General features: G+C 46.9%; 1 protein-coding gene across 2 annotated transcripts; it reads left to right on the top strand.

Annotated features, from left to right (window-relative positions):
- Positions 1–610: 610 nt before the first annotated feature.
- On the top strand, positions 611–22,355 carry LOC139759916 (integrin alpha-5-like). Of its 2 annotated transcripts, XM_071682536.1 has the most exons (26): positions 611–733; positions 4,484–4,668; positions 4,839–4,975; positions 5,618–5,721; positions 6,435–6,552; positions 7,512–7,603; positions 7,826–7,874; positions 8,389–8,573; positions 9,055–9,264; positions 9,638–9,743; positions 10,133–10,221; positions 10,528–10,664; positions 11,476–11,648; positions 12,139–12,208; positions 12,592–12,664; positions 13,887–14,131; positions 15,219–15,447; positions 15,726–15,910; positions 16,243–16,405; positions 16,806–16,931; positions 17,424–17,797; positions 18,047–18,106; positions 18,466–18,544; positions 18,753–18,884; positions 19,546–19,641; positions 20,098–22,355. In XM_071682536.1, the coding sequence occupies exons 1-26, from the start codon at positions 614–616 to the stop codon at positions 20,185–20,187; spliced, it is 3,627 nt and encodes a 1,208-aa protein (XP_071538637.1). In that variant the 5' UTR covers positions 611–613; the 3' UTR covers positions 20,188–22,355. The 2 variants fall into 2 exon arrangements, with proteins under 2 accessions (XP_071538637.1, XP_071538638.1); XM_071682537.1 differs by lacking the exon at positions 18,753–18,884 and having other exon boundaries at positions 20,098–22,061.
- The last annotated feature ends 1,913 nt before the right edge of the window (positions 22,356–24,268 follow it).

Raw genomic sequence — 24,268 nt, 5'->3', positions numbered from 1 at the left:
TCTCCGGAGAGGCCTTGAGTCGGATGACCTTACGACACAGCAACGGAGGCTGGACCTAATGACTCATCTCACCCCTGACGCTGTCTTTTGACATCGCTTCACGTCACAGTGGCGCGATGACTGGACACAACACCAGAATGTCATTGATCAACACGTCTACGAGCATGTAAGATAACTGATTTTCTTTTTTTTATCATTTGACAGAGATAAACCAATAAATAATCTTTATCTCTTCCGTCTCGAGTCTAAACTGTCCCACTTTCTGACCCGATGTTTAGGGTAATGCCTTTGCCCCATTTTAACCTTAAATTTACCTTACATTTTCTTTCTCAAGTATATCTTTCTACTCCTTCACTTCTGTTTCCTTTACAGATCACATGGTTCTATATCTCTCGCAAGTCTTTACCCTTATCTGTGCCTGGAGTAACACACACACACACACACACACACACACACTTCCCTCCCTCCCTCCCTCCCTCATCTTAATCAAGAGGTTGATCGCTATTCGTAATTCTTACAATCCTGATTATCATTCGTCTGATCACAGTCTACGTCTGCTTTTCTTCATCAACTTGTGAGACAATTAATCTGTATTTGGCAGCCCAGGACAGAGATGGGACAAGAGGCTGTGTCCGTCCGGCCGTCAGCGACGCATATCCTCCGTCCACACTTGTCGCTCAGATCAAGGGACGACCGGACGCGTCGTCGCTGCCACGCTGAAAGCATAGTTGAGGTGAGTCTTCCCCATTGCCTCTCCACTACGACGTGTTTCCCTTAAGACGTGTTCCTCACGATGTGTTCCCCGTACGACGTGTTCCCCTTAAGACGTGTTCCCCTTAAGACGTGTTCCTCACGATGTGTTCCCCGTGCGACGTGTTCCCCTAGGACGTGTTCCTCACGATGTGTTCTCCGTACGACGTGTTTCTACGACGTGTTCTGACGACGTGCTCTTACTACGTGTTCCCTACGGCGTGTTCTTACGACGTGTCTGAAGAAACAGCAATGTTCACACGAATACAGTGAGTGTTCATGGTGTCTGAGTCAAAAGTCACGTGGCTGGCCCAGAGGACAGGTCACGCGAGAGGTCAAGCACGGTGACCTCTGGTTATGCTTGTTCCCCGTAACCTCGAGGACAGTTGAGTTGTTACTACGTCAGTCGTTCTCGCGAGTCTCGTCCCCCCTACGTGAACAAGGAGTCACGGAAAGACGGTCTTTGTAGATAAAAGCCTCTCGCATCCTGGCTACAACAGGGAGTGATTGTACTTCATTGGGGACGACCTGATGTACTTGTACTACACTGGGAACGACCTGCTGTACTTGTACTACACTGGGGACAACCTGCTGTACTTGTATTACACTGGGGACGACCTGATGTACTTGTACTACACTGGGGACAACCTGCTGTACTTGTACTACACTGGGGACAACCTGCTGTACTTGTACTACACTGGGGACGACCTGCTGTACTTGTACTACACTGGGGACAACCTGCTGTACTTGTATTACACTGGGGACGACCTGATGTACTTGTACTACACTGGGAACGACCTGATGTACTTGTACTACACTGGGGATGACCTGCTGTACTTGTACTACACTGGGGACGACCTGCTGTACTTGTACTACACTGGGGACAACCTGCTGTACTTGTACTACACTGGGGACGACCTGCTGTACTTGTACTACACTGGGGACGACCTGCTGTACTTGTACTACACTGGGGACGACCTGCTGTACTTGTACTACACTGGGGACGACCTGCTGTACTTGTACTACATTGGGGACGCCCTGATGTACGTGCATAAACCACAGGAGAAGCCAAACTTTCGAACAAATGATCGTTTTCCAATAAGAATGTATTCCAAGAGGAGGAGCCTTTTAGGTTGCTACAGACATAGCTGGCCACAGATATGGAGAACTAGTGATAAAAGAGGAGGAACAGGGGGAACACAAGAGGAGGGAGAGATAAGATTATAGATAACCATGGTATACGAGGGCATTCAAACAGCAAGAGACCACTGGGTCCCTTCGACAATGTTTATGGTAGTGTAAGCAATCGAGAGCTCGTAGGTCAGTGTGGTAGAATGTCAGATGGCATACAGATGATTCAAATTAATCTGTCACTGTGACTTAGGAGGTGCAACTGATGCAAGTCGTTGACTTGAAGCGAAATATCTATCATATCAACTCTACGATTGTGGAAGTACTTACCTTTGATAAAGAGCTGTAGACAGGTATGAGACAGGTACTTTGAAAAAGATATATATCAATTACGAGAATAAAGGACAAAGATAACGTCTGAAGGAAGCAATGACGGAGGTGGGTTTTGGGGTGGTAGACCTGGACTGGAATTGGAGTAGATTTATACAAGGCCGAAATGGCAATGTGAGGTAGAGTTGAAGGGGGTCCAGCTGGCAAGTGTTGACGAAGACGAAGGCTGGGGACACCAAAGTGCTCATTGAAGACATAACACAGGAAGGTAATCGAATGGCAGTGTGGAGAGGAAGGGTGAGTGGGAGTGATGGTCGGGAGATGGGGAGAGGGAGGGGGTGTGGGAGTGATGGTTGGGAGATGGGGCGAGGAAGAGCGAATGGGAGTGATGGTGGGACGGTGAGGAGAGAGGACCAAATGAGGAGGAGGTGCTCAGTGTTGGAGGAGAGGGGAGTGTGTGTGTGTGTGTGTGTGTGTGTGTGTAAATGTGCAAGGAGACAATTATCACGTGATATGACGTAGGTGAATATACAAGTTCGAGGCCACAGCCAGGGTCGTGCCTCAGGTCTGTGGTCGTCTGTTGGGACCACAGTCAGGGTCGTGGATCAGGTCTGTGGTCGTCTGTTGGTACTTTAGGGATGACGTGGAGGTCGCGATGGCAAAGGGAAGAGGAAGAGGGGCCAGTTGGGGGAGAAGCGAGGGGAGACGTGCAATGATGATGATGGGGAGGAGGAGGAGAGAGGAGAGAGGAGGAGGTGGAGGAGAGAAAAGGACAAGGACGAGGAAGGGGAGGAAGACAGAACGGAAAGGAGGTGTTGATCGGTGATGAGAATATGATAGCCTGACTCTCTCTCTCTCTCTCTCTCTCTCTCTCTCTCTCTCTCTCTCTCTCTCTCTCTCTCTCTCTCTCTCTCTCTCTCCATCGCGAGCATCAACCGGATGTGTCATCACCACCTTCCCCTCTCCCCCTCCAACCATCCCAGGCCTCGTAACTGATGTTGTTGTTGACGGCGAGCAAAAGGTCATCTATGCGAGGCGTCATCCACATCCGGTGATGACCGGGGGATGTATACAGCCTGGGATGAGGGGCTGACCACGGATGGACTGTCTGTGGAAAGCTGGGGCTGTCTCCAGCCTGAACCAATGTCTCTCTACTGGTCGACCGTCTGTGCTGAGCCAGGGCTGTATGCTGCCCGACCCCAGTGACTGTGATAATTTAACTACAGCCGAGACGAACTTATGTATATCTTCAGATTTGTTGATAACACGATATTTCTTTACTCACTGATCAAATGTGGGCACAAGAGCTGCGAAAACTTGAATGACGTATTGAAGTTCACTGTAATTTCTGACTTTCGCATCAAAAATATATTCCCTCAGACATTTTAGTTATGCAAGGTATTTTCAGATTTGTAAATGATACGATATTTCCTTACTCACTGATCAAATGTGGGCACAAGAATTGCAAAAACCTGAATGACGTATTGAAGTTCACTGTAATTTGTGACTTTCACATAAAAAAAAAATTCCCTTAGACATTTTAGTTCTGCAAGGTATTTCTTTTTTCTTTTCCTTCCTTTTCCTGTATGACTTGTTGCCAGGAGGAGTGGTGGGTGAGGGGTGAGCCTTTTGCTTTCCCATTCTTGGTGTTATGGGCCAGACCATCTAGCTTAGATCGCGGCTCTCTCTCTCTCTCTCTCTCTCTCTCTCTCTCTCTCTCTCTCTCTCTCTCTCTCTCTCTCTCTCTCTCTCTCTCTCTCTCTCTCTCACGTACACAAATGACTGACTGAATGCATTTCTAGGCCCATCATTTTGCGCAAGAGCTTACTCTGGAACCGCTATCTGAATATATATCAACATCTATGTCCATTTATATACGTATGTATGTATGTATGTATGTATGAACACGTGTGTGTGTGTGTGTGTGTGTGTGTGTGTGTGTGTGTGTACGAGGCAGTCCATGAGCTTGTGGGGGGGGGGGGATCACATTCTCTTACTTGTCATTGTTGTGACAACACCTATTGAGGAAGTGGGGTACCCTGGCCCCGATAACACACCCCACCTGAACCCCTCTCTCCCCACACAACCACCCGGGTTCTGCGTCGCACATCATCTCCCCCTTAGGGAGAGACGGGGAGAGGAGGAGGAGGAAAAGGAGGAGTGGGCGGAGAGTTATGGAGTCAAACGTGCCACACAGAGGAGCAGGGCGGATGGTCGGGTTTTGTTTTTCCTTTTTAATGAATTCCCTCACATTTCTTCCCGACCTTTGCAGGTGGTGACGGCGATGGTGGTGATGGTGAAGATGATGATGGTGGTGATGGTGGTGATAGCGACGGGCCTGGGCCAAGTGTGCGGCTTCAACCTCAACGTGGGACTGGCTAGGGTTCTCGAGGGACCCAGCGGGACGAACTATGGCTACAGCGTAGCGCTCTGGACCGACTCGTTTGGGGCCAAGAGGCGAGTGAGGATGATGGTTCTGTCATGAAAGAAGGCGTGTGATCTCTCTCTCTCTCTCTCTCTCTCTCTCTCTCTCTCTCTCTCTCTCTCTCTCTCTCTCTCTCTCTCTCTCTCCGTTGCTACGACCGCCACACTCGACCCCTCCCGCTAATCACCCGTCCCTTCGTCAGGCTGGTGGTCGGAGCGCCGCGAGGAAGGAACACGTCAGCGGGAAACTACACCCTTCCACTGGGGAACCTTCACCTGTGTGAGGCCTTCAGTACGGAGTGTCCCAGCCAACCTGACCTCCCCACGCTCTCTGTAGCAGGTAAGTGACCTCGAAGACACAGACCTTGTGTGGCTATCAAGGTGATCCCCTGACCACCTTAACCAATTAGCCACAAGACACAATGATCCGCACGAAGCGATTCAGTTCATCCCCCTCCCAACCACACACACACTAGGCCTTCTCGACCTTCGCATTCACCACAGTGCAGGATCCGCCATGACTCCTACTTGATCAGATGGATTCGAATCACTGTTTGTACTGTTTCTTGAATAGCATTAGAACCCATAACACAGGGCATCAGAACCCACAATACAGTGTATCAGAACCTATAACAGAGCATCAGAAACCACACACAGAGTATCAGAACCCATAACACAAAGTATCAGAACCCGTAACACAGTATCAGAACCCGTGTCACAGTATCAGAACCCATAACATAGGGTATCAGATCCCATAACACAGAGTATCAGAACCCATAAAACAGAGTATCGGAACCCATAACAGCATTAGATCCCATAACACAGCATCCTTAACTGGTGCCGTAGATTCTCTCCATATATAGGCTCGTCGTCCTCAGGCATCTGATAAAACTTGTACGATTAAAAAAAAAAAGAAAAGCGAATGAATGAAAAATAACTGAGAGAGAAGAATTATATTGATTTCAGTCTTTGTTCTTGACAGACTCGAGCGCTGGCACAGTGTCATGGAGCGAGGCCATCATTAAGCAAGGCATTGGCTTCGCTGAGGCCATGTATACCACAGACCACGTCCCGTCCAGCTTGGTGGTGAGTGACGGGGCTGACGGGCTGACACGAGTGTAGACAGGCAGAATGCAACGCATGAATACGGATGAAGACAGACAGACAGACAGACGAACACCAGACGAGTTGCAGACAGAGGGAGAGACGCTGTAGACACACCACATGTAAACAGAATGAAAAAGCAGACAATGCTACTAACAAGATGAATGCAGAATGACAAAGTGACCCACATGAACGCATTAGTTGACATTGAGAGATTCAGACATATACACACAGACTGTCAAGAGATTAACAATAATTAAAAATAAAGAACTGCTCATTGAACCAGGCAGCTATTCGACCGAAAATTTACAGTCGAGGAAGTACATAATTAGGGTTAGAGGGTCATAATAGTACCTGATTAATTGATAAAAAAAAATGAGCTTTAGATCAAGTTGGAACTGGACGCCGCTTCTACACTTTGGATAAAACAAGTGAGTGAAGTGCAACCACATAGTCCAAAAAGTTCCACAGGGCAAATTCGATGGTTTATACATTGTACAATTAAAGGCGATTAGTTAAACACTTATTGATGTAAAGTTACACATTGCTTCTAATTGCAGTAGGCTTGACAGTATGTCCATAATGGTGTATATTGAGCGACTGTAAAGGGACCGTAATTGTCCAGTTTGGCGCCGGTACCCAATGACTGCCCAATTGCTTATTCCCGATGTTACATTGTTCTCCCGTTGTTACAGGTATGTGCTCCAAGGTACTCCATCGCTGTCCCCGAGCCGTCCTTACAACCAAGGGGCGCCTGCTACGTCCTCAGAGACGCCACCACCAGCCAAGCTAGGAAGATCGTCCCATTCAGAGGCAAGGCCCCGCCTCCCCTCCGCGCCCCACCCACCACACACACACACACACACACACACTCCCTCACACACCTGCAGGACGCGACGCTCAGTCAGTGCCCCCGGGAAGGACAGCCATGCCCCTCTTCTATCCCCGACATGGTGGATTTTAAAGCTATTTTCTTTCCTTTCCTATTTGGTGATTGGTTCAAGTCGCTACACAACAACAGGAGATGGATTGGTTTTTGTGAAAGTATAAAAAGGGGATGACTGGAAAAGATTCGTTTCAAGTTCAAGGCGAGTCGGTTCGAATCAAAGGACAGCGTGAAGACCTTCTCGCATTACCTTTAAGACAACTTGTGTTCTGCTAAAGTTTTCGAATAGGGACGAACTCTCAGTGCAGTCGAGTGAGGGAGGATGTGTCGCGGGAGTATGATGTTGTGGTAGTGTCCCGAACTGTAGGATTCTGTCCGACTCAAGGTCTAAGCCATGAATTTTGTTTTGTGTGTGTGAACCTCACTGCTGTATAGCTGGAGAAGGTCTGTGGGATATTTAGAAATGATCTGATTTTTTTTTTAAGTGCATAGATGATATAGATAGACAGAGTTCTAACCAAAATCTCCCATACACAACTTGATTTCCAGCAAGTTACTGACCTGTAGATATGACTTTATAGCCTGTTTTCTAGCAAACGATTGACCCCTGTATCGTCCCTACAACCCCAGATGTTCATGTGTCAATGAAACACCTACGTCAGACAGGCTCCCTTGGGGCTTCAAGGGACCAGGGAAATGAATTTATGTTTTTGGTTTTTCCATCACTCTCTGTGCTCTAACGCACTTGCTTCCATTTCACTCAGTCTTACGTGAGGGGGGTAGGAGTCGGTGGAATGAGGACGTCTCCTTCCTTCTTCTCCTCCCTCGGTTGTGATAAACACGAGCATGCCGAGCTGTCTGATAACAGGTACCCTACCATCCTCAGGTATCTGCTACGTGGTGAACGGGTCCTGTCATTACAATGGCAACAAGTTCACCGGGTTCGCCATGGCCGGCTACAGCGTCGCCTTCAGTCAGGTATCATCTGCTAATCTCGTCTTCACAAGCCATTGGGGCTGTATGGGTGTGTGATATGATCCAAACATGGAAATAATCGCGGTCGCAATAAGCAATATGGAAATTAGGTCACATCTCGTGGTTGTTTTCGTTTCATGTTCTGATGCAGTTTCAGCCCATCATGGGCATATGTTGCTAGAACTTATAAGATTGAGATAATCGTTTTCTTTCTCTTTTCCACAGAACCAAAGACATTTGTTTATGGGAGGTCCATACGCTTTCTACGGCCAAGGTAAGTAGATACGAAACTCATGATTATGTTGGTCTATCTCCAACCGTATTGACACACACACACACACACACACACACACACACAGTTGGAAAGAACACAATACGTATCACATTTTCTCTGCATTTGCTCACCTGTGTCCCAGTCATCATTCGAATTTGTTTTTTCTCATCGTTTACGACTGTCCTCTAGTCTGTTTTCCTCCCATTCACAGTTTTCAATCACTGTCTCTTCCCTTGTTCTTCTTCTTCTTCTTCTTCTTCTTCTTCTTCTTCTTCTTCTCCTTCTTTTTGCTCTTCTTCTCTATTCTTCTTCTTCTTTTTCTCTTTTCTTCTTCTTCTTCTTCTTCTTCTTCTTCTTCTTCTTCTTCTTCTTCTTCTTCTTCTTCTCTTTTCTTCTTCTTCAAATCTAAACGCTTTGGCTCCTCATATATCCCCCTCTTCACCCCTATGTTCCTGCTGGTGCTGTTGCTGGTACCTCGCCCCTCCTCCTCCTCCTGCTGCTGCGCCTCCTGCAGGAACGGTGGCCAGGAGTGGCTCAGGCGGGGAGAGGAGAGCGGGACAGGTTCTGACGAAGACGTACTTCGGAGGCTCGGTTCTTGACTTCTCCAGCGAAGGTTGGGCTATGGCTGTCGGCCGGTTTGACGGCGAGTCCAACATGGTCGCTGTCTCCGTCCCCAACAGCCTGATTCTCGTCGGTACGGTGAGTGGTTCACTGTAGTTTCGTATTGTCACTGCTTTTGTGGTAGTCACTGCCGCTGTAGTGGTGAGTTCCTCAGTGTACGTTTCGTGTCATCACTGCTACTGCTGTGGCGGTGGGCCGTTTCACTGTAGTTTCATACCATCACTGCTTCTGTTGTGGTAAGTGGTTCACTGTAGTTTCGTGTCGTCACTGCTACTGCTGTCGCGGTGGGCCGTTTCACTGTAGTTTCATATCATCACTGCTTCTGTTGTGGTAAGTGGTTCACTGTAGTTTCGTGTCATCACTGCTACTGCTGTGGTGATCACTGTCTGCTGTAGAGGTGAGTTATTCGCTATACTTTGGCATCACTGTTGCTACAGTGTTGCTACAGTGATGCCGCTGCTTGCTATAGAGTTTAGCAGTGAAGTAGACAGGGGAAACAGACCCGTAAAGTGTCGTAAAGTATTGTTATAAGTTTTCTTTGCCCTACGTGCCGCTGCAGGTCAGGTTCTACACGGAGGACCTGAAGCAGGTGCCCGACTTGGAGAAGCAAGGATCAGACGTCGGAGCCAAGTATGGCTTCAGCCTGGCTGCCGGGGACCTGGACGGAGACGGGGTCACAGATCTGGTGGTGGGGGCCCCGCTGGCCCCTGGCGCCCGCGGGGCCCCAGACGCTGGCAAGGTTTATGTGTACTACGCCCCGGGCAAGAAGGTAGGCTACCCCCCACACCTCTCTCTCTCTCTCTCTCTCTCTCTCTCTCTCTCTCTCTCTCTCTCTCTCTCTCTCTCTCTCTCTCATCACTATGTATACATATATATAATGTTTTGTTTTTGAACGTTTACATTTTTTTTTCAATTTGCAAAACTCGTTTTGAGTCACTGACCTTTGATCTTTGACGTCTGTAGTGTGTGTGTGTGTGTGTGTGTGTGTGTGTGTGTGTGTGTGTGTGTGTGTGTGCGAAATTCATAAAATTTTTACCTTCAAATATCTGTCACTAACCTTTGCCCTCAGACCCCCCTGGAGTCACTGACCTTTGACCTCTAACCCTTTTGAGTTACTAAACCTGGAACTTTGACCCCTGCAGGTTGCTCCCCGGATCTCGCCTCTACTACTGGAAGGTCAGGTCAACTGGGGTCACTTCGGCCAGGCGGTGACCTCCCCCGGTGACCTCAATCTGGATGGTTATGATGGTCAGTGCTGAAAAATGAATTATTAAGATGGATTTAAAAAAAAAATGGAACATGAGGTTTTAACCAACATTAACTTTTCTTGAGCATTAAGAGGACTTTATTGACGTACAATATATATATATATATATATATATATATATATATATATATATATATATATATATATATATATATATATATATATATATATTCCTATGAGTCCACGGGGAAAATGAAACACGATAAGTTCCCAAGTGCACTTTCGTGTAATAATCACATCATCAGGGGAGACACAAGAGAGAAATATAACAGTCAGTTGATAGATTGATAGATTGAAGCGTTTTGATAACCCGAGTCAGACGAGATGCGCATGTGCGTATTTACTAAATCCTTTCTCCTTCTCGAGGTAGACTGTGTGGTTGGTGCCCCGCAAGAAGAAGGAGGCGCTGTGTATGTCTTCAGCGGTGGACCTGACGGGCTTCTCCCACATCCAACCCAGGTGCGAGCCCCACCAAAGGCCAAGCGCGGAAGAACGAGGGGTAGAGATTATGAAGAGGGTGTGAGGAGATTATGGTGTGGGGGAGAGGCGCCATGTGTATGTGTGTGTGTGTGTGTGTGTGTGTGTGTGTGTGTGTGTGAAGAAATGACGAACAGGGAATGAACAGTGTTCAAACAACGGATAAAATGAATATTGGATCACTTACCAGTTACCAAAACAGTGATATAACAGTTAATGATAAGAAAGGTACTGCAATACATAGAGATATCTTGGGTCATTTCGTCATGTTTACCCTACGTTTTGCAGAGGATCCATGCGTCCGATTTCTCTCCCGACCTGCGCGGCTTTGGCTTCAGCCTGGACGGCGGTCAAGACATGGACAACAACGGCTACCCTGACCTTATCATCGGTGCCCCGTCTTCGGACACGGCCATCTTCCTCAGGTAAGCTGGCGAAGGACACGCGCCGGGACCCACCTGTAATGATGACTTAAGACAACCACATTTTCCTTTTGTCTTTATAATTGAATTTTGCAAGTACGAGAATCGGACAATATCCTGCACATACCTGGGAGAGATCACACGTCATATAAAGTAACGATTTAGACGTACAAACGTCAAAAAAAGGTAACGAATCTCACGTTCTGATGTCAGAAAAGTAATGAACACGTTTAGCGAAGACGACATATCTCTCTCCTTCGTTACTAAACCATCAACGGTGATCTGTATTTCCGATCTCAGTGAGCATTTCCGTGGGTGGTGGTACCCGCTCATTACCACCCCACAACTGCGCATGTCTTCATGACGGTGCATGGCCTTCACCTGTATTCAGACTAGTCATACGTAAGGTACAGCCAGTCCCAGTCCCCCTGTGAGGTACAGCCAGTCTCAGTCCCCCTGTAAGGTACAGCCAGTCCCAGTTCCCCTGTAAGGTACAGCCAGTCCCAGTCTCCCTGTAAGGTTCAGCCAGTCCCAGTTCCCCTGTAAGGTTCAGCCAGTCCTAGTCCCCCTGTAAGGTACAGCCAGTCCCAGTCCCCCTGTAAGGTACAGCTAGTCCCAGTCCCCTTGTGAGGTACAGCCAGTCCCAGTCCCCCTGTAAGGTACAGCCAGTCCCAGTCCCCCTGTAAGGTACAGCCAATCCAGCCCAGCCCAGTGCCCCTTCTCCCTCCTCCCATCCACGTCTGTCCTGTATTCTGTCTGTCACAACTGAATCCTTTGACCTCCTCCGTCTGTATGTTTTCTCCCGCACCATCAGGTCGGCCCCGGTACTCAGCCTAGAGGGATCGGTGGTATTCGAACCCCCGATTATCATCCTGGGTAAGAAGACGTGCTCCATCAGCCCAATGGGGGAGATGACCCAAGATGTCGTCTGTTTCGACCTGGTGGTCAGCCTGCAGTACACGGCCCTGAACTACTCAGTGCCCTTGGGTGAGTTGAACTATCGACGTCATCAGTTTATGTCAGGGGGTCAACACTAGTCACGGGGGCGTGGTAGGGGTCAACACAGGTCATGGGGGCATGGTAAGGGTCAACACAGGTCACAGGAGCGTGGTAGGGATGAACACAAGACGTGTTAAGGGTCAGCAGAGTTCAGAAAAAAAATAATAGAGATCCACACCAAGTGTTGTATACATGACCCTGCTGAAGCAAGAAGCGCAGACCTGTTTGTTTACTTACTGTCCTCACGCCACACATCAGAACATTACACGTGTTATGCAAATGAAGGAAAAAGTGTAAAAGGAATGATAATGAATGATAAGATTTTCCACAAATGATGTTGAAGGATCTCGCCACTATGAAACGAGCTGGTTGTATAGTTGTGTGTGTGTGTGTGTGTGTGTGTGTGTGTGTGTGTGTGTGTGTGTGTGTGCTTTCAGGTTCGTCTTGTAATATGACCCGTATGTGTCTCGCTCTACAGAGATGGACCTGGACCTGCAGCTGGACCAAGTTGAGGGTCGTCTAGCCTTTCTGGACGACTACCAGTCTAGGTGAGTACCCACACTACCATCTTCTCGACCTAATCTATCGTATGCCACTGTCTGAATCTATCCTGGAAGCTGCATCGTCTTGGTAACTTATCATTCATCTCAAACTGCTCCTAAAGTCTGTTCGTCTCCTTCAACACATTTCACCATTAAGACCACTGCCACTGCTAAGGCTTACTATGAGAAACACGTCCTTAATATCTGAATTTCAGCTTAGAAATATTTCAAATTTAGATGGCAGCATTGGAGAGGTGTATGGCGGGTCGTACCCCTCGGGTCCCCGACATGACGACCCTGCTAGGATGAGGTACGACCCGTCGTACTAAGGAGTAAAAATGGTTCTGACGTTTTCATCCAATTTTTTTTCCCTCTCTCTCCTCCGACAGTTTGGTTGGCAGGCGCAACGTCACTACGTCTCGCGAGCCGTCCCATCCCTGGAGGATCCCAGTATACGTCAAGGTGAGTGAGAGAGAGAGAGAGAGAGAGAGAGAGAGAGAGAGAGAGAGAGAGAGAGAGAGAGAGAGAGAGAGAGAGAGGGGACAGGAGGCAGAGCGGAGCTGCTTAGACCCTCGTCCACATCGTGGGAGTAGAGATGCACCCGATTCCCGCGCAAAACAAGAGCTGCCACAGCTTGATGGCAGTGTTCCATCATGCAGAGACCATCTCGTACATCGCAGTGGTCGCATGACTCTTCGTTCTCCTCTGTTCACTGCATAACATACTAAACATCGAGAGCCAACGGGAACGTCTGGCACTAAGGGCAGAACGGAAAGAGTTGTGGGAGAGAGTGTGGGGTGATGTGTCAGTGAGTGGGGAGCCCCTTGCACAGTATGATGGCCTGGGAGATTAAGACTCCTATGTGGGGGGATTGTAGGGGTGATAGATTGAAGATCGTAACACTATCGATCGTGGTAATAGTGGCTAAGTGTCAGCTAATGAAGTGAATCAGAACAAGAGAGAGGAATCATTAAAAGCACCTAAAACGCGAATATTATTCAGAATCATTGGCTTAGAGGGTGGTAGAGGAAGATGGAAATACTTCTCTGAAGTGTGAGGTTAGTGTGGCACATGATGAGTATTATGTAACGAATGAGTTGTTGAGAGAAGATCAAGATGAGAGAGATGCAAACAGTTCAAGCTCTGTCAATGTAACCATACCTTCTCTCAGAGTGTGAAATCCCTCACTCCTGTATATCATGTTTGTCTACAGTGATGAATCAACTGATTCATTATTTTCATCCTGTGATCGTAGTGATGTAATTCCTTGGTACTGTAATGCCTACACCTCGCCATCCAACTCTGACATCTCTAATGTCACAATCAAGTGTACCATTTGCACATATCAGAAGTTACATTTTTCTTCTTTATCTTACTCTCCATCAGTATTTACACTCGTGTAACTTGGTCCATCGAAAGAGTAGCGTCTAGCAAATTATTATCCGGTTCCCACCTTCCTGCCACCCCCTCCAGCAGCTAACCCCACCAGACATTACCCCCAGCACAACAGCATTACACACTGCACAAACTCTCCTCTTATAACCCACTTATCCCTCCTGTGAAGACTCCAACTCTGGTACGTTCCTCAATTCGATGACTCCACCAGCACCTGTACCTCGCCAACTCCAAAAGCCAAAGCCTTTCCCCTCCATTGATCCGCCTCCCTCCTTCCTCTCACTCGCAGCCAGGACGCCATCAGAGTGACATGCCCTTGACAGCGACGGTCAAGGTGAGTCTCCAGCCCTCGGTACAGCCCCTGGAGGATCCTGCAGACGGTCATAATGGAGGGGGCCACCTGTCACTCCCAGAGCTCCCGAGAGTCCTCAATATCCTTGACGAGACGTCCTTCTCAGCTCACGCCCGTCTCACCTGCGACAACACGTCCACCTGCTTCTCTCGGCCTGACTTGTTCCTCAGAGCCCAGCCTCCGTAAGTTACCCTTCTCAGTAGCCCAAAAGTTCCACAAGTCTTTTTCGTCAGCGCTTCGTACTACTGGAACGTCGAGGAAAGACACTGATGCAGCTCAGAAAACTGAGACATATTGTGCTTTGAAGATCCATACGTGAAGAGTGCTCAGATCCAGCACTCCTCAGAGGCACTGAAGACCGACCCCTTTTCTCAGCACCAAGAGCACTGGAAGTGTAGGTTCCATTCGCATGGAAGCGTTGTCTCTGGTCAGTTCTTCGGGTGTTTGTTCGTCAGCTCCCTGTGGGCGTCCTTCACCGACGATGCGCAAGTGTCTGTCCTCAATGTCCCAAGGAAGGGTTCTGGAAGCGTTGGTCGTCATCAACTTCTCCCATAGTTTTAGTTCTGGAGCATCCGTAAGCGCTGGTCTTCCATGTTCTAACAATTTTCGTTCGTAAACTTCCACTCAAGACGCTGGTCCTCAGCAATCCACGCCTTGCTCCTCAATAACCCGTCTCTTGGTCCTCAAAGACTCGCTGGTCCCTGAACCGTCTGGAGGCGATGGTCTGGTGAGGGGCACATTTTAGAACCGCTAACTCTAGCAGTCTTATGACTGCTAAAGAATACCCCTCGTCCAGTTTGGGCGAAACAAAAGATAGCTTCGACTTGTTCTTCTACAGGATTAAGTCACTTCTTTAGCTGAGAGAAAGAGATCTGGGATCTATTCTTGGTTGTTCGTGATGCTCATCTATTTGTCGGTGTTTCGGGAGAGTCACATCATGGCTATCGACAACGACTGATTTCTCTAGTTAACTGTTGATAATCTTTCCCTTCCATACGTTTCTCCAGAGGAAATTCTCCAAGTTCCCCCACCTGGGGGTAATTTCACCCCACGTTGAATGCCCCTTGCACCGAAGGTCAGTGAATAGTAGCGTGTGTTTTGGTTGTTGATATTGCGACTAGCGGCCCCTGCGTGCGAGTCGGACGCTCATATTTGGGTTGCTGGGTTCACACACACATACACACACACACATACACACACACACACACACACACACACACACATACACACACACACACACACACATTTTCTCTCTTCTCCCTCTTGCAGATCGGAGCTTGTGATAGGGAGTGGAACATTGGAGGTTCAGGTGGAGTTGTTCGTGCTAAACGACACGGCCTACTCCACCCAGCTGGCCGTGACCTATCCTCCTACAATGATCTTTTGGCAAGTCACCGGAGACAACTACCTCCCGAACTGCAAGGCCAACCACGGCGGTGACCCCGACCTTCACTCACACGTCTGCTGGTTCACCTCAGACCTCCACAAAAACGAGCAGGTGTGACCTCGTCTTGTATCCAATCTTGAGGATCTTCTGTCCAAAATTTAGTGTTGTGATCAACGGGTTACATATAATACTTAAGAACCCTTTGTCTCCAGAACACTATTCAATAGCATGCCAATTGCTCACGTCTTCATTGAATCTGTATATGATAATATTAGGACAACTCACAAGAGGTTTGAGTTAGTTTTCACAAGACGTCAGTCAGTTGTTTTGGCCAGGTACTCGGTGTACGGCAGCAGCGTTTGCAAGGTTCTCCTCTCTGCTCCCAACAGATACTACTGACGTTCCACTTCCAGTATGTGCCTGAGATCCTTATGGACCATTTCTTGACCTCTGGCAACAGTGAGCTCAACCTTCTCTTCAACGCAAGCAGCGAGAGCGTCGACCTGGACGAGCGGGACAACTCCGTCAACCTGACCATCCCAACGATGGCCCAGATCGACCTCCACCTCATAGGGTGAGTCTTGGTCACTGGCGGTTATACTTACAAATGGCGGACTCGTGACAGTGGTTTGATATTCATCTAGTGTCATTCATCCAAGGTTTTCCCCCTCACCCAAGGCCTCTCCTCACATCAGGTCCTCACCCACGGTCTCCCCTCACCACCAGGGCCTCATCCAAGGTATCCCCTCACATCAGGTCCTCACCTACGGTCTTCCCTCACACCAGGTCCTCACTCTCGGTCTTTCCTCACCACTAGGGCCTCATTCAAGGTCCTTCCTCATACCAGGTACTCACTCAAGGTCTTCCCTCACACCAAGTCCTCACCCAAGGTCTCCCTCTCTCCAGGTCCTCGTTCCCAACCGTCGTCGAAGGGAGAGTGAAGGAGCTGGCGGGTCTAGCCGAACTGGCCAACCCAGGTGAACTCGCTTCACCTCAGCTGTTGGGACCCAAGGTGTCTCTCGTCTTCTCCCTCACCAACCATGGCCCCTCAACCCTTATGGGTGCTAAGGTACTGTGGCAGCTGTAGTAGTTTTAACAGTAATAGTGGTAGTAATAGCAGTAGTAGTAGTAGTAGTAGCACCCACGTCTCTGTCTCAAAAATATGAAGAGAATATAAAATCAACAGACAGGATTTATATTTCACATATGAACACTGGACCATCTGATCTGTTCCTATTAGCATGAGAATGAAGAAGTCTTCTCATTTGTTTTATTTCTTTCTCTTTATTAGATTTCTGTTTGTTTTCTTCGTTTTCTGAGGTCTGCCCTGTGCATGTTGTTTGTCTTGTTTTTTTTGAGGAGAGTAGGGACTGGGGTGGGTCACTATTTAAGTTTCATCCCAACTGATACTTTCTGTAAACTCTTCTAACTCTAAATATTGACACTAAGGTTGCTGGTGCCTCCGACAGATGGTGCTGCGTCTGCCTCTCTTCCTGAGCAACGGCGGCCTTCCTCTCCTGTACCTGTTGGAGCCCCTAGATACCTCCAGGGGCGTCATCTGCACCGTCCCGACCCTCAACCCCAGAGGATTCAACGTGAGTCACATCCTGAACGGATCATAACGGGTCGTTTACTGAGGGGGACGATTCACGTCCTGTCGGACCCCTGTCGGACCCCTATCGAAACCCCGTCGAACCCGCAGTCGTAGCTATACCCATAACTACGCACATCACTATATAGATCAAAACCTGAAAGAGAATGACGTTAAAATGAAAGTTCATTGCACACTAGAAGAGACGACGATTGCTATAACGAAGGCACTGGACAGCAGATGACCACGTCTGACTACTAATGCAATGCACTCTAGGAAAAAAAAAAATGTTCCCATATCATTCCTTGACGTATAATGCATAAATGATTGCTTAGAACCTATGATGAGATATCCTCTGCCCTATAATCTTCACGCATCTTATCTGTCTATCTATAATGATTGTTTTCATCATTGTAGACATACCTATGCTGCTGTACCTCCACCCGCTGGTGACTCTCTTCCCGCCTCTACCACCTTCATCATCTCTCGTCAACAGTTCAGCTCGAACGAGGATGGCCGGGAAGACGTCCCAGAGGATGTCCACACCTCGGAGGGGGACGGATGGGAGGACATCCCAAAGCCTCCGTTGACGTGGGATATCCCCACAACAACACTAGATCTCCTGACGGATTCAGACCCCACCAGTGGCGAGCCAGCCGTGGTCACGGTCTCCCAGGGTATCCCCCTAGAGACCTCCCGCCGGCGGCGAAGACGAGTGACTGATGCCTGGTCTCCGTCAGGCTCCACGGTAGAGCCTGTCCCTCCGTCAGACTCCACGACGGAACCAGTTCCCTATCCGTTTCCTCTTCCTACTGCTATGGATGGTGCTACTGACGAAGACGTGGCCGATAACGTTACAAATGGAGTAAAGTGAGTAGATGAATTCCTCTCTCTCTCTCTCTCTCTCTCTCTCTCTCTCTCTCTCTCTCTCTCTCTCTCTCTCTCTCTCTCTCTCTCTTATTTGTACAACAGACTTTTTTTTTCGAGCCTTGCATTTTGATGTAAATTTTGAGTATACGCCGAGAGTCACTCCCTGAAATGATCATCTCGTCTTATTCTTACTCATCGTGGCAGTTGACGATGCTTTTTAACGGCATAACTTGTGTTTGTGATCCTCAGGAAGCGCGGTAAGAAGGAGGTGACCCTGGCCTGCGATACAGTGCACTGTGAGGAGGTCATGTGAGTTACTTGTGAGTTTAGTTCATCTCTCTCTCTCTCTCTCTCTCTCTCTCTCTCTCTCTCTCTCTCTCTCTCTCTCTCTCTTTCTCTCTTTCTCTCTCTGTATTTCTATCCATAGATAAATCCCTTCCTCTATCCCTATCTATCCCTCAGTCCAGCCTCTATCTTTCTCACCTCTTCCCTCTTTTCCTCCCTGTATCGTCACCTTCATCACACCGTCCGTCAATAACTTGTGTCTAAACAACCCACAAAAAATTTCGTGGGTAACCCAATAATTTGACCCATTTGACCCCCATCCCCTCAGCCTCTCATGGTAACCCAGTGACACATGCCTGACGTCTTGGTGACCTTTTGACCAGGTGTGACGTGTCGACCCTGGAGGTCGGGAGGGCGGCAACGGTAACGGTCTACGGGTACGTGGTCTTCGCCACCCTGAAGGTAAGAAGGACATTCTTGAAGAGACGTACTTGCTTAATGACGTCCGTAAGTGTACACCGCTGGTCAATGACGAACGAAACGTCCTCTCTTCTCTCTCTCTCTCTCTCTCTCTCTCTCTCTCTCTCTCTCTCTCTCTCTCTCTCTCTCTCTCTCTCTCTCTCTCTCCCCCAAGTGTTCTCTAACTGTTCTATATATACGTGTTCTTTAGATGCTGAAGCGTCCCCGCGCCGAGCTAGAGTCTATGGTGAGCGTGGAGGTGCCCCAGGGTTACAGCCTGGTGACTGGGGACATCTACAACCAGACGGTCACCATCCAGGCCAAGATCATCCGCGGCGAGACCGTGAGTACTGTGGCTTCTGGGGTGGTTCGGTATCGGGGGTTCGGATCGTGTGACGAGTGTGATTCGAACCGCTGTTCGTGTTGGGGAGTCTACAAGTGTTATGTACCATCATCCAACCGAATGCTTGATGAGCACGGTTGCCACACCTTATAGAACATTCGTCACCTAGAACGTATGTATGTATGTATGTATGTATGTGAAGTAATTACATGTAATTATAAAGGACATACCAGGTGATTAAAGAGGGGAGAACTCCAAGTGTGTGAGATACATGTGAGAGTCTAGATTGATATACATGAGAGATTAAGTGGTACCTACGTTATCTGATGATGATACCTCATAACAAAAAGAGATTTGTCATAATTCTTATAGATTATACGTGTAGGTAATGAGGGGTATCAGTAGGTCTATATAATCTTGACACTTTGGTATACACCCTTAAGTGAACCAGTGTTATGGTCAAGTTTGCTCTCTCTCTCTCTCTCTCTCTCTCTCTCTCTCTCTCTCTCTCTCTCTCTCTCTCTCTCTCTCTCTCTCTCTCTCTCTCCATTACGTTATTGCCTCTCCCAGACGCAACAGACAACCCTCTCATAATCTCGTGTCGAGCGAGGAGGGGAAAACATTTTTTTTTTCTTCCTCATCTTCATTTTCTCTCCCTCAGTACACGTTGCCACTGGGGATCACTTGGTGGCATTGGCTGCTCGTCCTCGTCATCAGCATCTTCAGCATCCTCATCATGATGGCCATCCTGTATAAGGTCAGTAAGGTCAGCTCGTGTCGTCTGGGTCATTCGGGTTAAAACTAGTCAAGTTCCGTAACCGTCCAATTGGGATGGTCGTGGGCATCGCTGCTTTACTGGGGTCAGTCAGGTCAATAAGGTTTTGCACTGGTTTATTGATATCTAAAAAAAAAAGGGCCAGTAAAGTTAATGGTTAAGGACGGTCAACCAGTCAGTAAAGATCAATAAAAGGTCATTAAATTTCAATAAAATATCATCAAAGTTCAATCAAAGGTCATTAAAGTTCAATATAAGGTCATTAAAGTTCATTAAAAGGTCATTAAAGTTCAGTCAAAGGTCATTAAAGTTCCCCACTGTTTCCTCTCCACATAGATAAGTTTGTGTTTACCTCTTCCCTTCCATCACTGGGAGGGTCTTCTACCATCAACCAAATGGGGTCTCACTCCATGTGAATAACCACGTTCTCTTCCGCAGGTCGGGTTCTTCAAGAGGAACCGGCCCCCTAGTACTGAGCAGCTCTCTATGGCACCCGAGGCACAGGAAGATATAAATGAAGAGTTATAAAAAAGAGAGAGCCTCGGCGACTCCAGGGCGAAAGACAAGGAAGTGCAGGAGAAAGGATTAAGAAAAAGATAATTGACTTTGAAGACTTTAGAAGGATGGGGCGTCAGAAGTGTCATCTAGTCAGTGGTAGGGTTTGGGGAAAAGCGGTGATCGAGGCGCCAAGAACGCTACAGACTCGAGGAGGAGAAGGAGAAGGACGACGAGGAGGAGGAGGAGGAGGAGGTGGGTTCACTCGGTGCCCAAGAAGAGGACGAACAGCCCACGATGAAGGTGAGGACGGAAGGTCGTCAGGATCTCGACGGATCCTAGAGGACAGAGGCGTACGCACCTGGCGACCCCCTGAGACACCACAGGAACTGTGATGACGCAGTGAACAAACACCTTACGTGGCAGTCGTAGGGAAGTCTGGGTGGGTGTGTGTGTGTGTATGGACGCCTTTATCGCGGGGCGCGTAAAGCTCTGTTTGGCAGGTGGTGATCAGTGGAGGATACATGAAACGAAGGTTTAGTGTGGGACGATACGAGAAGGAAAGACATGCGGCCAGATAAGATGGACGGAATGTTCACTAGAACATCTTAACATGGTTACAACACTGTCAACATAGTCAGTCATTATGCATGGGTCAGATGATATCATCATATTTGATATCTAAGGCTACTAACAATCAGACATAAAATGGCATGCATCCTAAGCCAACTGCTAACAATAACGAAAACACTCTAATTCACAAGTGCAAGGGACTTCCTGTTAAGGCACTTAACAGATTAATATGTTAAACAAGCAATATACTGTAGGATACTGACAGGCGGCTTCGTCTCAGGTCTCTGGTGCTAAAAGTTCACTTTAAGTGAGCATCAGCTGGGAACACATGTCCTCTCAGCTGTGGGTTTGGAGTAAACAGCCTACAGCCGGGTCTCTGGGCGTGTGTGTGTGTGTGTGTGTGTGTGACCTAGCGATGGACCATCGTCCTCCAGGTCACGTCGGTCCATGCTCGCGTTTCACGCAGCGCCCTACCACGCCCGCTGGGTCAAGTACGCCCTCAGCACGTCCTTAACCCTGCCCTACAGGATTGGTCGTCACACAGATAAGCCTCTCCCCAGCTGGGTCCGTGTTTGAAACACAGGCCGTGAGCGTCCCTATAGACATATATATTACTGGCTCGTTACCCATACGGGGAATGAGCCACTGTAAACACATCCTGCAGCCACAATGGAAGGTATGACTCACCTGGATCACTACAAACATATGTCCTCTCCACTCCCCCCAGGTTAAGCGGGACAGGACCAGACAGCGAGAACGTTCTAGTTCTGGCCTAGAAACGGTCCTGGGGAACTGGCCAAAGAAAGTACTCGTTTCTCTCCTGAGGAGTGCTAAATGTCCAGTAGTGTTAACACACTTTCCTTGATTAAACACAACTAGTTTACTCCTTCAAGGAAATATATGTACTGCTGAAGAAGGAAGAGCAGGAGGAGCTCTGACGATGTATAGGAGGAGAAACACTGCTCGTGGGAGATGATATATTGTATATAGATGATGTACAGTATTGTATATTGTATATTAAACATTGTGATAACTCTTTCATTCCCCAACTAGCTTAAGCTGCGGATTTCTCTTCCTTCTTTTATCTTTCCTTTTTTTGCTATAACCTTTCTGCCCTTAAGAGTCAGGTCAACAGACATCTGTAAAGCCCTAATCAATTTCTACTTTTTTCCTTTCACTCGAAATGGCTTTCGATGGGGCATGTTCTACTAGGCCACCTTAAACTGAAATGTTCCCAGATAAATCTACTCTTATTTTCTATAAGCAATCATTATAATTTTCCAAAAAAGTGATATTCATAATTATCAATAAACATTGATAAATATCATAGATAAGGAACTCGCTTCTCATGTTCATGATGCCTTTTGTTTTTATGAGCAAATGTCTTGTTATTGTTTATCCAACTGTGACAACAGCTTAAGGCCTATCAACTATCAGGTTCGTTTCGGTCAAGATACACCAGCCGAAATATTTTCAACACCTTCTTCAGGTGTTTAGGATAATTATAAGACGCCATACGTATACATTATTTTAAGACCACACTAACTCTATGTATATGGCTTTATTTTTGTAATGTCTTTTTATAGATATGTCCTCTGCTACGTTATGAATTCCCCACATGTAAACTATATAATGTGTGTAATATCAATAATTCACCTTGTGTACCTTCATGAAGCAATATCATGCAAAGAAGAATGTAAATGAACCAATGAGACACGTACCTGCAAAACTTGTTTTGGCCATACTTCTGCCATCTTTTGACGAGATGCGTAACCACTGGATTGAATGTGAAGGGGTTGCCAGTTAGTCGTATTAGTGCGAAGTAAAGTACTTGCCAACCTTTCCCATACAATGTCTGATGACAACGACGTTGACGTGGAGGGGTGGAAGTCTGGAAGAGTGCAGGCGTTTTATATACCTGTGGTTAGGATGTGTTTCTAGAGGACTGTGTCGGTGTGTGTGTGACGTCTTTGGGCCCGCTAGAATTATCCCAAGCTCCGGACGTAACCCAGATATCGTATCTATTTATATAGTTTGAGTTGTTTTATGTCATGTATCTTGTTGCTGTCCTGGACGTTGAGAAATCTCGACTCCAAAGAACAGATTCGACACATTGAACTTAATGTTTTCGACATTTTTTTGTTGTAGATAAGTAGCATCTTCACCCATTTTGATGTGTTGCTGTAGAAGCAAGTGTACAGCTGTTGTATCACCCCTTTAGGCAGGCAGGTTAGAATAATCTTAATGTCAACTTTTTCTGATGTGTTGCCCGTAAACGCGACGGTACGACCCTAGGGTAGAATGACGTGGCGTTTGACCTAACCCTTTTAGGGTGAGGTAAAGGTAAAAGTCGTACCTTCGAGCTCAGGGGTCGCACTGTCGTACCCAAGGGTCGTGCCGTCTTGCTCAAGGATGGTAACCTCTTGTTTAAAGGGTCGGTCTGGTTATGATGATGGTGGAGTGACATTAGCCCTGTTTCAATGTTTGCGTCTCATCTATTTAATGCGATGATTGAGAAAAATTAATAGTTTGAAGGGAATCATTTCGCTTCACTCTTCCAAGGCCCCAAAGAACGAGTGTCTGATGTGTTTCCAAAGTCATTTTGGTTAAGCAGAGCAGGAAGTACAAGTCAAACCTGACCAGCTTTTATTAACTGCTTGTCTGAGATGTATTCACAAAGCTGATTTAGGAAGTGTGATAGTAAAGGTGATATGACGATTGCAGGGTAAGTAAGTGAAGGAAATGTAAATGAATTTGGCACTTGAATCCCATGGTTTTATGAGTGTAAGGAGATTTGGAAAAAATAGTTCATTCTTCATTTCTTGATTCATGTCAGTAATTGTCTTAACTCACTGCCATTGGATTGATTAATTCATTAAAGCTGTTAAATTACTAAAGTAATATTGAATGAAGTTCATGAAATATGCATCCAAAAATTTGATTTAGGAAGTTATGAAAAAATTGGGTAAAAGATTTTTTTCAAACCCAAAAGTCACTCAAATGGGAAGAATTTTTTACAGGCTTGATAGATACAAATATAGTTAGCTGAAGTGGATTAGGATGCAAATGATTCTTTTTCATTTAGAAAAAAAAATTGTCAGAAATAGTTTAGATAAGCTGATCAAATTAGAATGCCAATTCAATAAAGTATGCAAAAAATTGAATGAGAGGTGGTATATTATTAATGTAGTTTAAAGAATTAAAAATTCATTCATATTCTAAGTGATACACTGGAAAGATGCCAAAATTTGCTCTGCAAAATTGTTTTGACTATTTTCAGAAAGTATGACATATGAAGGTAATGAACCAAAGTTACACAATATTACAAAGGAGTGAGTCAGAGAAGTTATCACAGGTATAATTGAAAGTTATTGATAGTCTTATAAAAGTAGTTTTGACTTTTATTGAAAAAGAGTGCTAATGAATGGTAAGGTGTGGTAGCAGTCTGAAATGAAATTGTCATAGCTTTTGAATCATAAAGAGAAATACAGAGACAAAACATCCTGGAGGCCAGTGTCATCAATGTTTTGACGTTGAATTA

This window comes from Panulirus ornatus, chromosome 34, assembly GCF_036320965.1.
Source record: "Panulirus ornatus isolate Po-2019 chromosome 34, ASM3632096v1, whole genome shotgun sequence".
Taxonomy (NCBI): domain Eukaryota; kingdom Metazoa; phylum Arthropoda; class Malacostraca; order Decapoda; family Palinuridae; genus Panulirus; species Panulirus ornatus.
Note: the sequence above shows the minus strand (reverse complement) of the source record. Positions and strands in the feature narration are given on the sequence as shown.

Bases quoted from the DNA above. Each gene is read 5' to 3' on its own strand.
- LOC139759916 (XM_071682536.1), top strand. From the start codon at position 614: ATGGGACAAGAGGCTGTGTCCGTCCGGCCGTCAGCGACGCATATCCTC. The intron at 12,665-13,886 runs GTGAGTGAGAGA...TCTCACTCGCAG, and splicing joins GGATCCCAGTATACGTCAAG to CCAGGACGCCATCAGAGTGA. The intron at 15,911-16,242 runs GTGAGTCTTGGT...CCCTCTCTCCAG, and splicing joins ATCGACCTCCACCTCATAGG to GTCCTCGTTCCCAACCGTCG.